At 33.2% G+C, this 25,041-nt stretch overlaps 1 protein-coding gene across 1 annotated transcript; it reads left to right on the top strand.

Annotated features, from left to right (window-relative positions):
• Window positions 1-1,242: 1,242 nt before the first annotated feature.
• Window positions 1,243-24,402, top strand: LOC148956200 (prolyl 4-hydroxylase subunit alpha-2-like). The gene is made up of 4 exons (XM_089089746.1): window positions 1,243-1,369; window positions 4,507-4,692; window positions 7,640-7,804; window positions 24,317-24,402. The coding sequence occupies exons 1-4, from the start codon at window positions 1,243-1,245 to the stop codon at window positions 24,400-24,402; spliced, it is 564 nt and encodes a 187-aa protein (XP_088945872.1).
• Window positions 24,403-25,041: the final 639 nt, after the last annotated feature.

The raw sequence follows: 25,041 nt of genomic DNA, 5'->3' as shown, positions 1-25,041 counted from the left end.
TAAAGGAACAGAAACTATTCCGTATGTGGGGGAGGGGAGGGCTGCCCTTCCAAATCCCTTGGTCTTTACAGTAAAGTCTTAAAGATCTTTGAAAATACTTCTCATTGAAATTCAGCGGCCCTTGTGTTTCAGGATTCGGTTTTAAAGAATTTGGATAAAAAGGGAAGTTTTATCACAAAAGCGAGGGATGAAGAAGGAATAGTCCCCCTGACAAAAGGAATAATTTCTGTTCGTTTAATTTTTAATATTGCTCCTTACTTTGAGTTGAAAAAACTTGTCTTTTAAAATGGATTTCTGACCGTTTTCCTAATCATGCTAGGAAATCCCCCGCCCCCTCATGTAAAACTCCCCCCAAAAATTACCCCAGAAACTTTTCTTCCCACCGAAAATTCTCCCCGTGGAAGATCCCCCCAGTAAAAAAAATCCTAATATTTCTCAATAATAAATACTAAATGTAAACAATGGACGAATTGTGTAACTTATAGTGCTTTCCCCAGGGGCTGCGAGGGTTTATGTCATCCTCAGATGCCCATTTATTGAACCTTTCAACTAGGCCGAACACAATGAATATCTCAAAACTTTGATCAGATGTCTTCTGGAAAAAAATGGGCTTGGGAGGGGAGCTACTTGCCTTCAAATATTTTGGTTACAAGAAAAGACACTAAAACTTTTAATTTCCGTTCAAATAAGCCCTTTCCGAATATTCTAGGACAGTTGGTTTGATACGATCACCCCTGGGAAAAAAAAGTAAAAATCCAACAAAAGAAACAACAACTTATAAAGACGCATCCGTAATCTTTCTTCTAGCAAAAAAAAAAATATCCAAAATTCCACATTTATATAGACAGAAGCGTGAAACCTCTACCACAGGGATTCTCTGATATGCGGAATCTGATTGTCTAACTCTCCTTAAGATGGCTTTAATTTTTGTGCCCCCCCCCCCCCCCGTTTCGAAAATCAGGAAATTTGTCTCAAGCTCGTAACTTTTGATGGATAAAATTAAGTAAATTTAATAAGTTCAGAGTCAGCATAAAAATTCAATTCTTTTGATATATTAATTGTTATTAAAACTCCTTTCTTAGAGTTTCGGCAAATATGAAGCCAAGTTGCGTCTTCTTTGAAGTTCGTTTCCACGAACTGTTTGATGAGCATTCATTCGATACAATTTTGTTCACCAATTGAATATATCTCAGGTACTTAGAAGAATATGCAAAAGCCGAAGAATACCTTGATTCCAGTAGCATGTCGTATGAAACATTCGTTGGTCATCCTGTGAACGCTTTTCACCTTATTCGGCGAATGGTTATATCCTATGGTGAAGTAATGAAAGTTCTTTTGAATGCAACTACTGAAAGGAATTTGTCCAGAAGTAAGTTAACCGAGTTATAAGCTCCATCTTTGTTGATGTTATAAGGTTTATAGCGTTGAGACCAAGCCGTTCTTTTCTTCATTATAGATTTTCTTCCTTATAGAAGATGCTAATTAAAATGAATTAACTAGACAAACTTAAAAAGTTTTTTTTGCCACAAACACGAGAAGGACTCCGCCCCCTAAACTCTCTAAAAGTCATGGCAACATTTGCGCTCTACTGACAATAAATGTATTTAAAAATTCCCTATTTTATAATTACAAGATTTGAAAATCAAAAATTGCTGAGATTAAATGGAGCACAAGGATATTCCTGGGATTAAAAGGATCAATAGATTTTCTTCCTTTTCTTCCTTATACGAAATGCGAGAAGATTAAAAGAGGTTACACCTCATCCAATTTCTCAACCAATAGCCATTCCGAACCTGTAAAAACGCATTAATTTAATACCAAGATGAATAAAAATAAAATAAAGCTGTTCTGATTTACCATTATAAGCGCTATTAACTTTATTCACGTCTTTTTCCGAAAATGAAGGATGATTATTATCGTTAATCGCCAATTACGACAAACTATTATACTAATTCGAACGGGCCTAATTCGAAAATAATCTGCAGATTGTATGGCTGCTTTGTTTATGGAAATCATGTGATTCTAGAAACCTCTTAAAAGTTTTTTTTTCAATGGACCATAGTGTCCAAAACCAAAAGACACATCTCACATTATCATAATTTTAGCGAGAGTTAAAATATAGCTTTTAAACTGTTCATAGTGTTTCCTTGTGGATTTGATCTAAAAAAATAAAAAATAAAGTGTAAAAAATTAATAGTATGGTTTTATTTTAATGTACAATAAATACATACAGTAAACCTCAGTAAACAGTTCGATTTGTTCTGGCATACATGTGCATTTTAAAGCATATAAAGTCATGTACATAAACAAATGGAATAGATACAATCAAATAAAACATCCTATACAAGGGCTTCTAAGCCTTTTAAACCAATTGTTGCTACGTATCTAGAAGAGATTGACTTAAGGATCCCTAGCAGCAGCTCATCATTATCACTGTTAAAGAAATGTCCCCTTGAATTTGCATATTCATTAAACCTCAAAAGAAAATATCCTAATACATCCCCCAAAACAATACGTTGTTGGCAAGTTCGTTGGATCTCAGCAGCTAAATACTTGATCTTCTGCTATTCTAGCCTACTCTTTAAATTGTGGTTGCAGCTATACCTGTAACCTAGAAAACAGCAAACCGTGACCCCCTAATAGCCGGAGGTTCAAAAACATATTTTGAAACAATACTTTCTAGTAAGAAAAATTTCTTAAAGGAGGTTCTGGAATGATGAGTATCTGATAGATTTAACTTAATAATTAAAGTTTGCTGCTAGAAATAATTTTGAGATTTTGAAAGCTAGCTTGAAACCCGTAAAAAAAGTGGCAGAACTAAATAGAAAGCACGCCACTGAAATCTCCAGTGTCGGGAATCCTGAACTGGATAATTACAGTCCTCCACCTTGAAAAACAAGGAAAATCTATTGTCGATTTGAATCGTCAAAAACCCTAAGCCAAAGGTTTTAAGCCCCTCCCCCTCTGGAAAAATTACAAGAATCACATTTTTGTATGGTTAGTATGCATATTCTTCTTTATTTCTATTTTTTCTGCCATAGGTATAGGTATCTCCCATAGACTACGGCAAGATCATGGAGAGATTTAATGGTTCATTTAGAAGCTTATATATACGTACCTCTTGTAAATTCATCTTAATAACTCCACATTAAAATAAATTATGGCACAAAAAAGGCAATTATTGGTAAATTTTTTAGAGTGGAAAGGGTGGAAAGCATAACAAGATTACGATTCGCTTGTTTGAAATATTTAATCGGGGGTTGAAAATACCCTCTTTTGTTGACTCTCCTCCAATCGAACACAGTACAAAACATTTTACATTTAAAACCTACTTTTGATTTTTGACTTTAATTTTCATTCCCGTGTAATCATAATCTCCAAATTTCACTTGCAATACTAATTTATGTGCAGGCTAAATTTCTTACCGCTTGAGTTCGTCCTAGGTTTAGTTCTAGAGATTTAAGTTTGTCTAAGTTTTACATAGTGTAAATGTATATGAAACGGCATAAACAGGCAGATTTTTTGGTTAAATCGATTATTTGTGAACTAAAATGTAAACAGTTTTGCTTAACCTAACAACTGTGTTCTAGCACTAACTTTAACATTAATGATGGGTGATATTTTGATATTTTTGATACATCTCCTTGACAAAAGCTTCACTTTTATATTTTATAATTTAAAATATCGCAACAAATATATCTGAGTTATATTCTACTCTGGTATAGTCCTTCTTTAGTTTTTGCTTAATAACGAAGGTAAGGAATATGTTGTATAGTCTGTTTTCTTTTTTTTTCGCTTAGAACACGTAAAATCAAATGACTGAATTACCGAGATAAAGAACTGCTTAAGCTGAGGAAAAATGTGACTGAAACTTCAATAACGTAAACCTTTAATAATTTAAAATATCGCAACAAATATATCTGAGTTATATTCTACTCTGGTATAGTCCTTCTTTAGTTTTTGCTTAATAACGAAGGTAAGGACTATGTTGTATAGTCTGTTTTCTTTTTTTTCGTTTAGAACACGTAAAATCAAATGACTGAATTACCGAGATAAAGAACTGCTTAAGCTGAGGAAAAATGTTACTGAAACTTTAATCACGTAAACCATATCTGTTATTTCTACCTAGGAATAGTGGCATGTCAGTAATTCACTAGAGGGTCATTTTCACCTTTCACTATCTACTGACCAACATTTGGAACCATCTTCTTAAATTATCTTCTGAAAAATGCGAAGAAACATTTATAAAGGTACAAACCCCCTTCTTGCGTATGTCCCTGGTTCAAAATAAAATCAGATTGTTTTTTCTTCAGTATTGTTGGGAGGGAGCTGGTCTTTTGGCATCTCCTTTACATGGTTATGCTCCTACTTATCTTTCTGGATTCGTGTTTTAGTACCCTTGACACTGCTATCAAATCATTATCTGGTGTTATTTACTCCATCAAGTATTTGTATCTCAATTTTTGAGCTTAAACCTGAAAATAAGGTTTAAACTTTAAATTATAGTAATTGAAAGAATCAAATTAATTGCACTGGATGTTACTGCTCTGCCAACTACAACAGATCTTTCTGGAGCTGCTAATTCTATAGCTGTTCTTCAAAGTGCTTACAGGTTGAATGTCAGTGAATTTGTCCGGGGCAACATACAAGTCATTGGAAAGGAACTAAATCATGCTGGACAGCCACTTATTGGTATTTACTCAATTTTTTTCCTCTCTCTCACCTCGCTTTTGGTTTACCCGCCTCTCTTCTTTCTTTTTCTACTTTCTGTCTCCATCTCTTCACTCTCTCTTCTTTCTCTCTCCCTCTCCCTCGTTCTCTTCCTGCCTGTTTTCCTCTCTCTCTCTCTCTCTCTCTCTCTCTCTCTCTCTCTCTCTCTCTCTCTCTCTCTATCTCTCTCTCTCTCTCTCTCTCTCTCTCTCTCTCTTGACATCGCTTTTAGTCTCTTTTCTTTCTTTTTTTCACTTTTTTTCTCCCTCTCTTCACTCACTTTTCTTCCTCTCTTCTTGTCCTTTTTCCTCTCTCCCTTTTTCCCTCTTTCTTTATCTCTCTCTCTCTCTCTCGACCTCGCTTTTGGTGTACCTGCCTCTTTCTTTCTTTTTTCCACTTTATTTCTTCCTCTCTTCACTGTTTCCTCTTTCTCTCTCCCTCTCACTTGCTCTCTTCCTGCATTTTCCTCTCTCTTTCTCTTAACCTCACTTTCGATCTACCTGCCCCTCTTTTTTCTTTTTTCACTTTCTTTCTCCCTCTCTTCACTCTCTCTTCCTCTCGCTCGCTCTCTTTTTGCCTTTTTTCCTCTCTCTCTCTCTCTCTATTTCGTTTTCGGTCTACCTGCTACTCTTCTTTCTTTTTTCCACTTTTTTCTTCCTGTCTTCACTCTTACCTTCGTCTCTCTCCCACACCCTCGCTCTAATTTTGCCTTTTTATTTTCCTCTCTCGCTCACACATTCTAACTCACTCATTTTTTTTCCTTTAAAATGCCATAGTTGAAATAAAACAAGATATTTGCAGGAGGAAGAGCTGGGTAATTTAAGCTCTAAAAGAGAAAAAAAAACTGTACCCTTAATTGTCCATGTAACTAATTAACATATCAAGGGGGGATAGCTATGCTTCTTCAATAATGTGTAGTATCTAGTTATTGCCAAAAATGATGTTAAACTAAATATTAATTTTAGCAATTATTTAAATGCAACAATGTTGCACAAAATATACTCATAAACGCATTAATTTATAACAGACTTTAGACATAATAGGTTTTGGACAAGCTAATTGCACTCTTTCTTCCATATCATCAGCAAAGGTTTCCTAAAGTGATTGAAGCAAGTAAAACCGGTTACTTAGGTCTGCTTTCTTCTACCACCATTGATGATTGAATGCCTGGCGTGTAGTGCCGTGGTTTTTCTATGCTGTGCGTCTGGTATCCTTTCGTACTGATCCTGTTATACACACTCTATATAACTTTCCTGACCTTTGATGACGTATAAAGGTGTTTTTCCATCTGATTTTACTGGGATTACTTTTTTTTAATTTAGTTAAGCTGTGATTCACCTCTAACAGATATTTGATCTGTTTTAACTGAATGTAACTTCAGGAAGAATTAACTATGATATACTGGTAGTTCTCTGCAGACTGAATCAGTAAATAGGCGTCCGTCTCCCAATACAAGGTGTCCAAACAAGTACGCACATGCATGCGCAGTGAATACCTTAGCTCAAAACTAGGGAAGGAAAAAAGTGTTTCTATGAAGTAATATATTAACCCTTTGAAGTAAACTATACCAAAACAAATTTAAAACAAAATAAAAGGCTAGTTAGTGCTTTATATGCCTTTTTACTCTTGACTTCTTAGACACCCAAGGACAGCTCGATGAAGGTCTTTCCCAAAATATCTTTTTATTGTTATTTTTTGTAGATCGGTTAAAAATTACGCTTGTTTTCCCTCTTTTCTGTTTTTTTTTTTTTTTTTTTTTTTTTTTTTTTTTTTTTTTTTTTTGTCGAAAGTAATGTATAGCACGTGTGGCTTCAGAACGTCGTTAGGCTTGTTGAAAATTCACAAGTTTCAGAAGGAGTATAAGCCTTGAGTGAAGTTTATAAATAGCTCAATTGGTTCTCAGAAGAAAAGTATCAGATCACTTCTCTAAGGCAAAGGGGAGGGGACGTGCCGCTTAAAAACAACAAGTTGGGGGTACAACTTTCCTACGAATAGGTGTGATAGAGCCAGGGGCTTAGGGTTGCTCCCCTTACTCATAGAAATTTATGTTTGTTTTAATTTTGAATGTGTCCCTTCAATTCTATTCGCAAGAACTTGTGTTTTATCGAAAACATCTATAATACAGATATCAGTCCATTCATGCATATAACATAAAGGATAATAATCAGCTGATGAAGTTGAATTCTGGAGTTGTATCATTATATACTTTTTTCTTTCTCAGAAAATTCGTTAACTAAACGTTATAATGGGTGTTGATATGATAAATATGCTATATGCACAACTGCTAAAATACAAATCTGACGAAGAGACAGCTCTAACGAAGTAAAAGTTCCTGAAGAATGTTCTAAAAGAAAAAGAGTACAAAATGAAGTTTATGTCTTCAAAACAATCAAATTTGATTTTTATCAATAGTGGAAGGCATATGGGAGCTTAATAAGCAAGCTGAAGTGTAATATTGAGCCCAAAGAGTTTGGGATACGGAGGGATTTTTCTCATTTCGATAACAATTTTCAAATACACAAATCTTGCACTTGTCTCTTTCAAAACATAAGCTCTGAGGATTACCCCCCTTCTCTCATCTTTCTCGGTGGATCTGTGAACCTTAAGACCGGAAGATTAAGAACTAAAAATAATTCTAAATTAGAATTTCTCCACTTCAGCTTTTCCCTCTATTTTATCTTTAAACCGCATGATTGGCTGTCTCATTGATGCTGATGCAGAAAGTTCTACAAGAATAAAGTTTTTAGATGTGAGTATAAGCGCAAAAAGCATAAGGTTATGCCTTGATATTTTGGCCAAAACAGTTCCTAATGTTTGCCTTCTTACTTCGGCCTGGTCCTAGGATCAACGAATTGCGGAGAATAATGGAAAGTAGGGCTTACGCAACGTTTAACTGAAATAACTTTCGTCCAAATGTCTCTCTTTTCAGCTCGTGACTGTCTATTCGTCGGGAAGCATGCGTTCAACAAGGGACTATATGATAGGGCAGTTGAATGGCTTAAGGCATGTTTACAGGTGGCTACCGAGGAAGATGAATTAACCGCCAAAAGGAAAGAGATTGAACCGTTTCTTGCAACAGCTATCAGAGTAGTAAGTATGTTTGAAAGCAGGGTCATTGAGAAGAATTTTGGGGCCGTAACAAGTCTTTGGCCACCACTTAAAACATTGCAAACAGTAAGAAGTATCCAAGACCTTTGCAAATTTTTTTTTACTTTAGGCCTTTTCTTTGCAAGACCCATGATAATAAGCTCATATATGGCCCCTTTTGGCATCCCTGCTGCGAAATAAAAACTAAAAAACCTATTTCAGTAGCCACACATTGCATGAATATACTTCACTATATTAGCCAGAAGTATCGTATCAAGTAGCCTACTTATACAGAAAGGAGAAAAGACCTCATAATAGTACCCTCTTTCCTCCTCCAATCACAATATTGTACTATCATTACCTTATAATTTCCTAAATTTCCATATGATTCACCAGTTTTGTGGACCCTCCCCCCCCCCCCCAAAAAAAAAAAAAATTATATGTGTAACACGTAATTTTCGGTCAATTTGTATTTTAAAGACAAGATTTGCAAGTGAGCCTGTAAAACTTGAACTCTAAAAGTGTCTATCGGGTCTGATGTAGGTCACAGACCCTATAGATTTAATGTTTTTTCCTAAAACAAAGTGTGAGAAATTGAGAGTTTCCAGGTTTCCAGGGGTAAATAAAGTACCCAATGCGAACACTGCATGCAAATGCCATATTGAAACTGAATGAAACTGAAAGTAAAAAAAAACCTACGAAAGGTTCTAGATTCCGTATAGAATATACATTAGTGTTACTTTATGCGATTAGATCCCACTCCCAGTGTCTCAGATATCACATTAACAAGAAGCTATTGCCAAAGTATGACAGTCATTTTTCAACGATTTTAGCAATAAACTTGCTTAAGACTCCTCGGTACATCTCCTGTGAAATGTCGGCTTGTCCACAGTAATAATTGGAGGTTAAGATTTCGAATAATCAAAAATCGAGTTACATGGCACTAATGTATTAGGCACCGCAAACATTACCTCCTTCCTTCTTAAACTTTTCAATAACTTAGGTGACCCGTATCTTAGTGTTTGAGAATTAATCCTTTTATTTATGGAATCCATTGATAAAAAGTTAGTCGGTTTAGCAGTAGATTCCAAAGTTATATCGCCTCGCTTAACATACAAGACGCATGTTAACAGTAATATTGATCATTCATTCGTATTACACCCATTTTCCTAGATGGGTGTAATATTTTCCCATTTTTCTAGATGTATTTCAATTAGCATTTTGCATTGGTGATTTAAACAGAAGTTGATTTATGTCGATTTTAACGATTTTTGTCTGGTATGAAAGCCAAACCAGAAAATGTGGAACTTGAACAAATTCAATTTTAAGACATTCCTCTGTTAAAAAGAAACACCTCTAAAGATCCTACCAATACCAAGGTTTAGCATGCACTAATATAAGCCAGTTAGATCTCCATAGAATTATCCGATTACCGAAAAAATTCTTTGAAAATTTCTGATTGGTACGAGTTACTACTAGCTACATTTCGGTATTAGTAAAAAAATCTTACTATGAAGAATTTCTCATAGGAATTTCTTTTGGCCTTTTGGAATAAAATTCCGATTGGTACCATAGACAAATAACAAAACTAAGGAACTCGAAAAAGTTCAGTTTCAAAACACTTTCCTGCCGAAAAATAAAACAAAAGTTCAGATGTCGTGGGCATGCCAAACAATGATGCCTTTAGTATCTTAGGAAACTATTTTTATTTGAAAACAAGTTCGGTGTAAAATAAAGAAGACTTCTGTTTGGTGTCATTAGCAAACAATAAAGTACAGAGCTCGAACTTTGTTAAAACAGTTAGACCAATGACAAAACACTAAACTCGAAAAGGTTCAATTTTAAGAAGTTTCGCGGCCGAGAATGAAAAAAATTGTTCGGAGATTGAAAACACATCAAACGAAAAAAAAAAGATTTTTTATGGTACCTCGGCAAATAACAAAATACGAAACTTAAACAAATTAAGTTTCAAGATATTCACGCTAAAAAACGAAAAAAAACTCCAGAGGTAGCAGAGCCTTTAGCATTTAAATTCTAATAATGTTCTGTTGGGGATAAGTTCTGTTGTTACCATATACAAATAACAAAATACGGAACTCGAAAAGGTTCAGATTCAACTTTCAAGACATTTCAGAGCCGAGAAATGAGAAGAATCGTTCAGAGATTGTAGACATAAATAAAAAAAAAGTGTTGTCTGGTACAATCGGCAAAAAACAAAATACGGAACTAGAACAAATTCAATTTTGCTCAGTTTCAAGATATTTCACAGCCGAGAAATGAAAAAAATCGTTCAGAGACTGTGGACACATAAAAAAACTGTTTTGTCTGGTACAATCAGGAAATAGCAAAATACGGAACTAGAACAAATTTAATTTTAAGATATCCCTCTGCCCCCCCCCCTCCAAAAAAAATAGTCCAGAGGTTGCAGACGTTCTTCGGCATTTTTGTTACCTTATCCTTGTGGTAAATAACCAAAAACTGAACTCGAACAATTGCAGCTTCAAGACATTATGCTGCCATTAAATGAAGAAGACGTTCATAAGTTATGGGCATATCATATGTAGCGCAATAACGCTGCCTAAGTAAAGAACGATGTTGGCACAATGTATTATTTATTCATTTTTTTCCGGTTTTGGCCAGGGCCCTTTGTATCGAAGAGTTGTCGTAGAAACTTCGAAAAGGGCTCATTTGATTGGAAATTGGAATGGCTTGTGGCCTTTTTAATAGTCGAAAGTGATTGGAAGGCAACTAACACCCCTTTCACGCCCACCATTTCCCCAAACACATCCAAGAAACATTTTGAGATAACCATTTTGTTCAGCGTACTTGATTTCCAAATAGAAATTATGTTTTTGAGGAGGCTACTCCCCCCCTCACAGCCCTCAGGGAAAGGGTTGTAAGTTATGCCCAGGGGCATATAAGGTTTTTATAGAAAGCGTTGTCGTAGAAACTTCAAAAAGGGCTCATTCAATTGGAAATTCAAAGAACTAGTGCCCTATTTAATAGTCGAAAGTGATTAGAGGGCAACTAACCCACCTCTCACGCCCACCTTTTCCCCAAACACATCTAATCAAAATTTTAGGATGGCCATTTTGTTCAACAGAGTTGAAAGTTCTGGAAACTAGGTCTTTTAGGATGACAACCCCCCCCCCCCCAACAGCCCTCAGTGCAAGGGTTGTAAGTTATGCCCTAGGGGCATATAAGGTTTTTATAGAAACATTTTTCGTAGAAACTTCAAAAAGGGTACATTCGATTGGAAATTGAAATGGCAAGTGCCTTTTTTAATAGTCGAAAGTGATTGGAGAGCAACTAACCCCCCTCTCACGCCAACCATTTCCCCAATTTTTATAGAAAGTATTTTCGTAGAAACTTCAAAAGTTGCTTATTCGATTATAAATTCAAAGGGTTAGTGGCCTTTTTAATAGTTGAAAGTGATTAGAGGGCAACTGACCCCCTCTCACACCCACCATTTCCCCAAACACATCCAATCAAAATTTTAAGATCGATATTTTTTTCAACTTAGTTGAAAGGTCCGGAAATTATGTCTTTGAGGATGACACTCCTCCTACAGCCCTCAGGGCAAGGGGTGTATGTTATGCCCTGGGGGCATATAAGGTTTTTTACAGAAATCGTTGTTCTAAAAACTTCAAAAAGGGCCTACTCGATTGGAAATGGAAACATCTAGTGCCCTTTTTAATAGTTGAAAGTAATTGGAGGGCAACTAACCTCCCTCTTACGCCCACCATTTCTCCAAACACATGCAATCAAAATTTTGAGATATCCATTTTGTTCAACGTAGTTAAAAGTTCTGGGAATTAGGAGTAGAATGTATCGTATGGATTTGCTTCAGGCCCTAAGAATCACTGTGCTATTTGCTTGAGGCCCTAGGAACGACGTTCTATAGAGGCCCTAGGAATCACAGTGCTATTTGCTTGATGCTCTACACCCTTTCAAAGAGAGGAGTAGCCCCTTGCACCTGTTGATCCGAAGAGTGATTGCATGATATGCCTTTACAGACTGGTTTAGACACAGCTTTCTAAGCTAAAACTTTTGATTGTCACATTACGTATTCAAAGGTTTATTGCGCCTTCTGTAAAAAATTGTCAAAGAGTAATAAGTTCTAGGCTGAAGGTATCTTACATCTTGTCTAGAATTGATTGCAATATAGTTTTAAATCATTTTGCTTAAAGGCTAACTCTAATTGCAAAAAAGGGTATAGTATTTGTGAATTGGACTGTATGAACGATATTAATTGAATAATAGGGAAAAACAGAGCTAGATAACATTTGCGAATTGGATCGTATAAAGGTGGTAAAAAAGGGTCAAACTGATTAGCAGCTAAGGTAACCCCGAGGGGGTTGTTAACTCATAGCTAATTTATTATATAAATTAGGAATACCATCAATCTATGGAAATGGTTAACGATGATAAAATGGTCTTGTGACTTGACCTAGCTTTACTTCTTCGATGTGTTCTGTATAATACACAAATGTCGTTTGAACAGTGTTGTCAATTTAAAATAGAGTCTAACGTTATAGTATACTAAAAATTTGATACTAAGACAGATGTAGATGGCAAGAAAAGAATTTTAATAATGAAATTCAGAACAATCCATAAAAATCCTTGCAAATCAAGTAGTGAGGTGATAATAGGTTTGAAGCATCATGGATCATAAGCACCAATGACCCTAACCACCAGGGACCTCAACCTCCAAAGGTCCCATACCTCCAACCTCCAAGGGGTCCCTCCACCAAACTTTTTGACCCCTCTACCCCCATTTTTTTGGAATTTTTTTTTAAGTTTTTTTAAGTTTTTTAACTTTTTTTTATTATTTTTTTAACATGTTACATTTTTTCAACTTTTTCTTTATATCTCTTAGAATGACATGTAACATACCTAAAACATAAAAAAATCACATTTAATATTGTCTAAATTCAAAATGAAAATGATATAGAAATGTTAGTCGTGACTTTTACTATTAGAAAAATATTGTTTGTAGTAGCAATTTTTCTTTATTGGACTAAATTTATTTTTTTGGACTTCAGAATTATTCAACTTTTTTTACGTATCCTAAAATGACATGAAATATGCTTATAGCTCTAACAATTGTACTCTAAGCTTGCTCAGAGACACGATGTGGCTTTCCCACTGGTACTTTATGGTGGTTTATCGACACTACCTAGTTTATTGCATGTATTAAATAAGTATTTTGTTACGCAGTGGAACGATAAACACATAAGTCGTAACTTTTTTAAAAAATGAAGATGGAGCATTTTAAGAAAATGTGTTCACATGATAGTGTCATTGTAGCATTTAATGCTGGCAAGGAGAAGTATTTAAACTATGAAATAAGTACAAGTCGTAGCACTATCGGAAACGTATGCGTGCATTGTCATGACAGTAAGGAATTAAATTTCTTTGGAGTACCGAAACAATTCAACTCTTATGTTGGTGGATATGCGCGATGGAGATCCCTAGAGACGATTGCACTCAAAGAGAATGCCAACATAAAAATAATCGTTGATGATAGAGGACAATCCTTGCTACTGTTGCAGGTAACACATTACCTACTGACACATCCTATCGTCACCTTTCAGGTATTAGTATTCAAAGGAAGGTCAAAAGAAGAAAGGCCTACTCTTCTATTAATATTATAAACCATATCTTGTCTGCATGCCAAAGCTGTTACCTATGTAAAAACAATTTTGTAATACACAGTGAAATTGCCAGAAAAATTAAAAGGCCATTGGTAGAAAATATCAATAAGGAATATAAAGATGAATTTATGAATAAGACAGTGCCAGAAAACGTTACTACCATTGATGAAACAGTTAATGAACCAAATAATACCATAGACGAAACGCATATTGAATCTGTCGGTGACACACCAGTAAAAATTGTGTATGCCTCAAAATGGAATAATGATTATTCTACTGATTACGAGCTAAGAGAAGACAATAGCTGCAATATATAGAGAGAACATAGTGAACTATTTTATGGAACAGATTCATAATGTCCAAAGTTGATCATTGATATTATTAATGTATCATAATATATTTTGTATTAATATTCTACATGGTGTTATTTTATTAAAAATATATTATGCATTACATTGTTATCTGTTCATTATTTTTAGAGTATGCTATAATATCACACGTTTAGAATGTCTATTAAAACATCGGAGATGTTAGAAAAGGAATTTGCATACATCTATTGTCATACACGTGGGATAACATTGAAAAAATCTAAGTATCAGAGTAAATAAATTTTTTCTATCAACATGTTTGTCAGATACATCGGATAAAATTGACTAAATATAAATTTCAGATTGAATAAATTCTTTATCAACATCCTTTCTCGGATACATTGGATAACATTGTCAAAGTCTATGTATTAGAGTGGATAAATTCTTTAGCAACTCCCCTTTGTCTGATACATCAGATAACATTCACAAAATCTGTGTATTAGAATGAATAAATTCCTTATCATCATCCTTTGTCGGTTACCTCTGATAAAATTGAGAAAATCTAAGTATCAGATTGAATAAATCCTTTATCAATTTCTTTTGACAGATACGTTTGATAACACTGACAAAATTTTAGTTTCAGAGCGAACAAATTCTTTATTAACATTCTTTATCGATATCATTTGTCCGATACGTCGGATAACATTGAAAAAATCTATGTATTGGAATAAATAAATTCTTTATCAACAACTTTTGTCGAATAGATCGGGAAAAAATTGATAAAATCAAAGTATCAGAGCGAAAAGATTCTTTATCCACATCCTTTGCTTGATATCTCGGTAAATATTAGCAAAACCTAAGTCTTAGAGTTATTAAATTCTTTATCAACATTTATTGTCAGATACATAGGATATTATTGACAAAATCTAAGTATCAGATTGAAAAAAATGTTCTATCAACATCTTTTTCAGATAGATAGGATAAAATAAAAAAAAATTATTTTCAGATTGAATAAACTCTTTATCAACATCTTTTGTTGGATACGTTGGATAAAATTTTCAAAATCTAAGCATCAGAATGAAAAAATTCTTGATCGTCGTCTTTTGTCAGATATGTTTGTTATAAACAAGAAAATTTCAATATCAGAGTGAATGAACTATTTATCAATGTCTTTTGAAATATACGTTTGATAACACTAACCAAATCTAAGTAGCATGGGGAATAAATTCTTTATCAACTTCTTTTGTCAGTTACATCAGATAACATTCACAAAATGTAAGTATCAGCCTGAATAAATTTTTTTATCATTGTCCTTTGTCAGATATGCTTGATAAAGTTGAAAAATCTATTTATCAGAGTGAATAAATTCTTTATTAACATTCTTTATCGATATCATTTGTAGGATACATCGAATAACATTGACAAAATCTATGTATTAGAATGAATAAATTCTTTATCATCATCCTTTTTGGTATACGTCGGATAAAATGGAGAAAATCTAAGTTTCTTAGTGAATAAATTCTTTATCAGCATCTTTTGCTGGACAAATCGGTTAACATTATCAAAATCTTAGTATAAGAGTGCTTAAATTCTATATTAAAATCTACTCTTGGATACATAGGATAACATCGACAAAATCTAAGTATTAGAGAGAATAAATGTTTTCTATAAACATCTCTGACATTTAAATTGAATAAAATTGAGAAAATCTAAATATCAGACCGCATAAATTCTTTATCATCATTCTTTGTCGGATACGTCAGATAACATTATAAAAATCTAAGTCCCAGAGTAAATAAATTCTTTTATCAGCTTCTTTTGTCGGTAATATCGGATAACATTCACAAAATCTAAGTATTCGAGTGAATAAATTCATTATCATCGTCTTTTGTCAGGTACGCTTGTTAAAATTTAGAAAGTTTAAGCATCAGAGTGAAAAAATTCTTTATCAATGTCATTTGACGGATACATTTGATAACGTTGACAAAATATAAATATCAGAGTGAATGCATACTTTATTAACATTCTTTGTCAACATCAGTTGTCGGACGAGTCGTTTAAAATTGACCAAATGTATTTATTAGAATCAATAAACTCTTTATCAACATCCATTGTTGGATGCATCGGATAAAATTGACAAATTGTAAGTATCAGAGTGAATAAATTATTTATCAACATCTTTTGTCAGATACATCGGATAAAATTGACAAAAACTAAGTGCAAGATTGAATAAATTTCTTATCAGCATTCTTTGTCGGATACATTGGATAACATTGACAAAATCTAAGTATCAGAGTGAATAATTTTTATCGCCATCTTTTTTGTCAGGTATATCGGAGGAAATTGATAAAATCTAAGCATCAGATTGAATAAATTCTTTATCGACATACTTTGTTGGATACGTTGGTTAAACATTGACAAAATCTAAGTATCAGAGTGATTAAATTCCTTATCAACATCCTATTCTGGATACGTCGAAGAACATGCAAAATGTTAGGTTAATTTAGTTTCACTTAGAGTTGTGCGCCACTCTAACTGAGCCTAAATTAACCTAATTTTTCGCATGTCTCTCTCATTATGACTGTGAGTCTGAGTGGGTGTGCTGCCATTTATAACCAGTCTAACCTAAATTCAACGCAACGATGCATAAAGTGAAAATTAATAAAACTTAGATTTTACGAATTTTATCTGATATATCTGATAAAGATGTTGATATCGAACTTTTTCACTGTGATGCTTAGAAATGTCAATTTTATCCAATGTAGCTGACAAAAGATGTTGATTAAAAATTTATTCACTCTGACACTTAGATTTAGTCAATGTTATCCTATGTATCCGAGAAAAGGATGTTGATATAGAATTTAATCACTCTGATACTTAGATTTTGATAATGTTATCCGAAGTATCCATCAAAGGATCTTGATAAACAATTTATTCACTTTGTAACTTAGATTTTTTCAATGTTATCTTATGTATCCGACAAAGGATGTTGATACAGAATTTAATTACTATGATACTTAGATTTTGATAATGTTATCCGACGTATCCAGCATAGGATGTTGATAAAGAATTTATTCACGCTGATATTTTGTCAATTTTATCCGACTTATCCGAAGAAAGATGTTGATAAACAATTTATTCATTCTAATACATAGATGTTGTGCAATGTTAACCGACGTATCCGACAAATGATGTCGAAAAAAAAATATTAATAAAGAATTTATTCACTCTGAGACTTAGGTTTTCTCAATATTATTAAACGTATCTGTCAAAAGACATTAATAAAGAATTAATCACTCTAATACTTAGATCTTCTCAATTTTATCTAGCCTATCTGACAAATGACGACGATAACAAATTTGTCTGCTCTGATGCTTGGATTTTGTGAATGTTATCCGATGTATCCAACAAAAGAAGTTGATGAAAAGAAATTGAACAAAAGAAGAGAAAAAAGAATGTTATCACACTTTTTCGACAAAAGATGTTGATAAAAAACTTATTCTATCTGATCCTTAGAGTTTTTCAATTTTTTTCGATGTATCTGACAAAGATGTTGATAAGAAAAATTTATTTGCTCTCACACTTAGATTTTGTCAATTTTATTCCATGTATCTGACAATAGATGTGGATACAGAATTTAATCACTATGACACTTAGGTTCTGATAATATTAACTGACATTTCCGACAAAGAACGTTGATAAAGAATCTATTCGCTCTGATACTTAAATTTTATAAATTTTATCCCGACCTATCGGACAAAAGATGTTGATAAAGAATTTATTAATTAAAACACATAGATTCTGTCAATGCTATCCAAGCGTCCAAACAATAATATCGATAAAGAATTTTAATAAGGAATTTGTTCACTCCGATAATTGAATTTTTTCAGTGTTATAAACGTATCTGTCTAAAGACATTGATAAAGGGTTTATTCATTCTGATACTTAGATTTTCTCAAATTTATCAAGCATATCCGACAGAGGATGATGATAAAAAATTTATTCACTCTGATACTTAGATTTTGTGAATGTGATAAAAGAAGTTTATAAAGAATTTATTCACTATGATCATAAATCTGGTCAGTGTTATCAAACGTATCTGTCAAAACACATTGATAAAGAATTTGTACACTCTGATACTTAGATTTTCTCTATTTTATCTAGTATATCTGACAAAAGACGATGATAAAGTATTTATTCACTCTGATGCTTAGATTTTGTAAATGTTATCTAATTTTTCAGACAAAAGAAGTTGACAAAGAATTTATTCACTCTGATACTAAGGTTTTGACAATGTTATCCAACGTATCCAACAATGATTTTGATAAAGAATTTATTCAATCTGATAAATAGATTTAGTCAATTTTATCCGATGTATCTGAAAAAAATGTTGATAGAAACAATTTATTCACTCTGACACTTAGATTTTGTCAATGTTATCTTATGTATCTGGCAATAGATGTTGAAACAGAATTTAATCACTCTGACAAATCGGTTTTATAATGTTAACCGACATATCCGGCAAAGGATATTGATAAAGATTCTTAGGATGTAATCTCTGATACTTAGATTTTATCAATTTTATCCTAACCTATCCGACAAAATATGTGGATGAAGAATTTATTCATTCTAATACATAGAATTTGTCAATATTATCCGACGTATCCGACAAATAATGTTGATAAAGAATGTTCATAAGGAATGCATTTGCCCTGATATTTAGATTTTTTCAATGCTATCAAACTTATCCGTCAAAGGACATTGATAAAGAACTTGTTCACTCTGATGCTTAGATTTTCTCAATTTTATCAAGAATATCTGACAAAAGACGATAATAATGAATTTATTTACTCTGATACATTGATTTCGTGGATGTTATCTAATGTAACCAACAAAGGAAGTTGATAAAAGAATTTATTCATTCTGATAATTAGATTTTGACAATGTTATCTGACATATCCAACAAAATATGTTGATAAAGAATTTATTCAATCTGATAGTACGATTTTGTCAATTTTATCCGAAGTTTCTGTCAGAGATATTGATAGAAAACATTTATTCTCTCTAATACTTAGATTTTGTCGATATTTTCCTATATATCAGAAAATAGATGTTGATATGGAATTTAATCACTATGAGACTTAGTTCTTGATAATCCTTACCGAGATCCGGCAAAGGATGTTGATAAAGAGTCAATTCGCTCTGATACTTAGATTTTATCAATTTTATGCCGACCTATCCGACAAAAGATGTTGATAAATAGTTTATTCATTCTCATACATAGATTTTGTCAATGTTATCCGACGTATCCGACAAATGATAGCGATAAAGAACGTTAATTAAAAATTTTATTAGTCTGATACTTCAATTTTGTCAGTGTTATCAAACGCATCAGTCAAAAGACATTGACAAAGAATTAATACACTCTGATACTTAGATTTTTCTGAATTTTTTTAGAGCATATCTGAAAAAGGACGATGATAAAGAATTTATTCACTGTGATACATAGATTTTGTGAATATCATGTGATGTATCCGACAAAAAAAAGTTGATAAAGAATTTATTCACTATGATGCTTATATTTGGGCAGTGTTATCAGAAGTATCTGTCAAGATAAATTGATAAATACTTTGTTCTCTCTTAAACTTAGATTTTCTCAATTTTATCAAGCATATCTGACAAAAGACGATGATAAAGAATTTATTCACTCTGATACTTAGATTTTGACAATGTTATACGACTATCCGAAAAAAAGATGTTGATAACGAATTTATCGAATCTGATTCTTAGAGTTTGTCAATTTTATTTAATGTATCTGACAAAGATGTTGATAGAAAAAATTTATTTACTCTGACACTTAGATTTTGTCAATGTTATCCTATATATCTGACAATAGATGTTGATACAGAATTTAATCACTATGATACTTAGGTTTTGATAATGTTAACCGACATATTCGGCAAAGGATGTTGATAAAGAATCTATTCGCTCTGATAATTAGATTTTATCAATTTTATCCCGACCTATCCGACAAAAGATGTTGATAAGGAATTTATTCACTCTGATACTTATATTTTCTCAATTTTATCAAACATATCTGACAAAGGACTACGATAAAAAGTGTATTCACTCTGATACCTAGATTTTGTAAATTTTATCTGATGTATCCGACAAAAGAAGTTGATAAAGAGTTTATTCACTATGATACTTAGATTTGGTTGGTGTTATCAAACGTATCGGTCAAAAGACATTGATAAAGAATATATTCACTCTGATACTTAGATTTTCTAAATTTTATCAAGCATATCTGACAAAAGACGATGATAAAGAATTTATTCACGCTGATACTTAGGTTTTGTAAATGTTATCAGATGTATTAGAAATAGAAGTTGATAAAGAATTTATTCACTCTAATACTTTAATTTTTACAATGTTATCCAACGTTTCCGAAAAAGATGTGGATAAAGAATTCATTCAATCTGATACTTAGATTTTGTCTATTTTGTCCTGTATATCGGACAAAGATGTTGATAGAAAAAATTTATTCACTCTGCTACTTATACTTTATCAGTGTTTTCCCATGTTTCTGACAAAAGATGATGATACAGAATTTAATCACTCGGACACTTAGGTTTTATAACGTTACCTGACACATCCGGCAACGGATGTCGATAAAGAATTTATTTACTCTGATACTAAGATTTTATAAATTTTATCCTGACCTATCTGATAAAAGATGTTGATAAAGAATTAATACATTCCGTTACTTATAGAAATTCTAAACGTTTGATATGTTAGCTTACTCTAACAATAATGAACACATAACAAGGTAATGCATAATATATTTATAATTAAATAATGACAAGTAGAGTATTAATATACAAAATATATTATTATACATTATTAATAAAATTGAACTACTTTGGACATTTTTAATCTGTTCCATAAGATAGTTCACCATGTTCCCTCTTGGTACTGTTATTGTCTTCTCTTAGTTCATAATCAGTAGAATAATCATTAATCCATTTTGAGTCATACACAATTTTTCTGAGGTGTTATCTACAGGTTCAATATGCGTTTCATCTTTGGTATTAATGGGTTCACTGACTATATGATCAATAGTTTTAATAATATTCACCTCTGCATTATTTTCCATCAATGTGTCAGCATTCAAAGCAACGATGATTTTACGTGTGCACAAACTTTCGTTGAAAAATTCATACCCACCTTTTTTTAAATATGATATCGGTGGTTATCCTTCCAATGTACGAAAATTACTGATTCAATACACATAATAAACTAGGTAGTCTCAATAAGTAACCATAGAGTACCACTGTTATACTTGCATAGTGCGGATAACTATCCATAGCGTACCATTGGTACATCTGCAAGCATATTTCATGTCATTTTAAGATACGTAAAAATAAGTTGAATAATTTTCTAAGTCCAAAAAAACTCAGTAAAAAAAGTGCTACTACAAACTTTATTTTTCTAATTGTAAAAGTCACGACTAATATTTCTATATCATTCTCATTTTGAATTTGGAAAATATTAAATGTGAATTTTTTATTTTTTAAGTCATTTATTGACCATGTGAAGTAATTTTTTTAAGTTCAAAAAATAATAAACTTAAAAAAAAAAGTATAAAAATGGGGGAAGGGCCCAAAAAGCTGGACTGAGGGGGCCTCTTGGAAGTTGGGGAGAGAGGACCCTTGGAGGTTGGGGTCCTTGATGGTTACGGCTATTGGTGGTTGTGGTCCTTGATGGTTCAAACCCATAATCATCTTACCAGTTGATCTCTAAGGATTTCTAATGATTTTTCTGAATTTGTTTATTAAAATTCTTTTCTTAACATCTACAACTTTATTAGTTTCAACTTTTTAGCATACTCCAATCCTCAAGAATCTTTTATATCGCCCACATTCCACATTATGTACTTATCTTATATAGGGACAGCCAAGAAGGGAGAGCTAAGTCAAGTCACATGATCTTTTTTTGACATCAGTGACTCTATTAGTTTCAACATTTTAGCATATTCCCATGCTAAAGCATAATTTATATCATCCACATCCCACATCATGTACTTGTCTATTATAGCGACCACAGCCAAAAAGTGAGAGCTAAGTCAACTCACTTGATCTTTTCTTGGCTCCTACAACTCTAATAGTTTCAACTTTTTTGCATTCTCCAATGCTAAAGCATATTTTATATTGACAACGCTGCTCAAATGGTACTTGTGTATTATACAGGACACACCCGAGAAGTAAAGCTAGGTCAAGTCACAAGGTCATCTTGGCACCTACGTCTCTATTAGTTTCAAATTTTTAACATACTCCAATGCTAAAATATATTTTATATTGGCAACACACCTCGATTGGAATTTGTGTACTATAAAGAACACAGCCAAGAAGTAAATCTAAGTCAAGTCACAAAATATTTTTGTCATCGCTAACCGTTTCCATAGATTAATATCAATGATGTTATTCCAAATTTTTGTATTAAATTACGTAAGAGCTACCACCCCTTCAGACTTGCTTTAACTGGTACGTAGTTTTAATTCTTTTTACCACTTTCATACAATCCAATTAAAAATAAGAATATTATCGAGTTCTGTATCATCCCTATTTTTCTATCTCCAATTAAGATCATTCAGAGCAGAGTTACGCAAATGGAATACCTTTTGGCAAATTGAGTTAGCTTTATGCAAATGATTTAACTTTTTGATATCTCTAATAATGTATGCAATCACTAAATCTAACTATGAATCTATTACATGCTTGGCTGTTAACCTCAGAAATTTGTCTGGCAGTTAAATCTGTTTTTGTAACTTCTATATAGAATCTTATGATCCAGAAATGGGTGTTGACTCAGAAACCTGTCTGGCTGCTTTATAGAATCGCTTCCCTGAATATCTAGTTCTAAAATATACCGTGTTTGCCCGCATTATGTAATATCTCCAGGACTGAGTATATGGTTACTACTGGCATAGTTATTTAACCTTAGGCCTGTCTTTAATAAAATGTCTATCTCAAAATTTTTAACTGATACATTTGGGGAACAAATGGTGGTTAATGTAATCAGATGTTGCCCTCAGATTACTTTTGATTCCAAAAAACTGAACTAGAACTTTCAATGTACAATCGAATGAGCTTCTTTAAGGTTTATGCAACTATCCCTTCCATAAGAACGTTATATTTTGCAAAGGCCAAATCGCAAAACTTACATCCCTTCGCCAGGACTCTGGGGGGGGGGTCTTGTTAATCACGAGGGTGTTGTTTTTTGGCATTTGGCTTATATTGAACAAAATGGCTATGTCAAAATTTTGATCGGATGTATTTGGGGAAGAAAGAGAGAGGAGAGACTGGTTGCCCTCTGATCAATGTTGACACTTAAAAAGGCACCAGGACTTTTAATTTGCAATCGAATGAGCCCCCTCCAAAGCTTTTGAGACAACTTCTTTCATATAAGATGATTCTGAAAAATTGTAATAAATTAATCATTGAAGCCTTATGGCTCTTTAGCATAGGCAACGTTATAGCGTTGCATCTGAACCAGCCTGAAGTAATAGACCTTCAGCCATCGCCCATCACCCTTGCCAATTCCCTGTGTTCAGTGTTGCCAAATTTTAAAAAAAGCACCCTTTGCTGATTGCCCAATCTTTTAATTTGATTACAGTGTTGCCAAATTTTGTCTCCTATAACCTAAAGGACTATTAAAAATACTTTTACACAATTACTTCAGAGCATAGGAGATTCTAAGGGGTCAGATATTATTTTTAGGGAGTAAACCACACCTTCTTGACTAGTAGCTCATTTTAAAGCCATTTTTTCTGATTCATAAGACATAGACATAGACAGAGACATTTTTACTTTACAAAAAAAAACATTCAACAAACATCAGAAATAACTAGACAACCACTATAAGATTAAAAAAAATCGTGTTGGTGGCTGTATCTTCTAACCACCCTTTAATCAAAAAGAAATAAAAACAATAATAATTACTAATAAATTTTTATTTTTTCAAAAAAAAAGTAAGGAAAAAAAAGGTAAAAAAAATAATTTACATTGTCACACTCTAACCATCCTCCCCCACTTCCCTCTTCCTCTCCCCCCCCCTTTCCTCCCCCTCCCCTCTTCCTCCCCCAAACTCCAAAAATTATCCTCCTTTTTCAACAAAAAAATTCTTTAACTTTTCTTAAATGAAACTAAGTTATCGGCCGCTCTAATACCATCCGGGAGACCATTCCATACCAAAACACCTATGTTCCGTAAAGAAAAACTTGTCCTTGCTGAATGGCGGATCTCACTGACCAAATGGTCAACATTTCGTGTAGAATATTCATGGTAGAGAGAATTGCGGAAAAATACTTTCCAAAAGTACACAGGAGATTACATATTCAGACACTGATAGACAATCACTGATAACTGATAATCACGCTGCAGCCCAACATTCAGAATGCCAAATTTTTTGTAAGATTGGGCAGTGCTTTCACAATGGCACATGTCTCCGAGTAATTTGATTCCTTTATTCTGAACAATTTGTATCCTTTTATAGTTGCCGATGAAATTACTGGCCCATACCGAGCATCCGTACCCAATATAAGGGTCTACAATAGAGCTGTAAATGAGCTTGAGGGTTGACAGAGGAAAGGTATTCTTCAGTTTTCTCAGTATCCCGAGTCTTCTGGTAGCTTTAGCTGATACTATCTCACTATGTTTTTTTCAATCTGAGATTGCAGTCGATATGAAAACCCAAGTAACGGAGGTCATATACTTGTTGAATAACCTCAGTGGCATATACAACTACCGGTTCCAGTGGGGAATGAGTCCCAGCTCTGCTAAAAATCATGTAACTGGTTCTCTTTGCATTAAGAGCGAGGCAACTCACACTCACAAATACGTGGAGACACTGAAGTGCATGGTTAGCTTTTTCAACATCTTCTTGAACATGCTTTGCAAAAGCAGTTATAGCTGTATCATCAGCAAATGAAGTAGCAATGTATCTACGTAAACTAGGGAAAAGAGAGGTCCCAAAAAAGAACCCTGCGGCACACCAAAAGTAACAGGTATCAATTCACTGACAATGTCTATGTGCACAACACTTATAGACCGACCGAGAAGATAAGATTCCAACCAACTTAGAGCACTATTTTTAATTCCAAGACTTTTTAACCGCTTCAAAAGTATATTAAAATTAACTGTATCCAATGCTTTCTTCAAATCAATAAATACCGATAAAGGAACTAAATTTCTTTCAAATCCATTATTCAAATTATCTAA

Source organism: Artemia sp. Qi Xiang Cuo, chromosome 1, assembly GCF_049724085.1.
Source record: "Artemia sp. Qi Xiang Cuo chromosome 1, ASM4972408v1, whole genome shotgun sequence".
NCBI lineage: Eukaryota > Metazoa > Arthropoda > Branchiopoda > Anostraca > Artemiidae > Artemia > Artemia sp. Qi Xiang Cuo.
The sequence above is the reverse complement of the archived record's forward strand: the minus strand, read 5'-3'. Positions and strand labels throughout refer to the sequence as shown.

Excerpts from the sequence above, each read along its gene's own strand:
- LOC148956200 (XM_089089746.1), top strand. The coding sequence starts at position 1,243 with ATGTCGTATGAAACATTCGTTGGTCATCCTGTGAACGCTTTTCACCTT. Across the intron at positions 4,693-7,639 it reads TGCTGGACAGCCACTTATTG|CTCGTGACTGTCTATTCGTC; the intron begins GTATTTACTCAA and ends CTCTCTTTTCAG. Across the intron at positions 7,805-24,316 it reads AACAGCTATCAGAGTAGTAA|TTGCCGATGAAATTACTGGC; the intron begins GTATGTTTGAAA and ends ATCCTTTTATAG.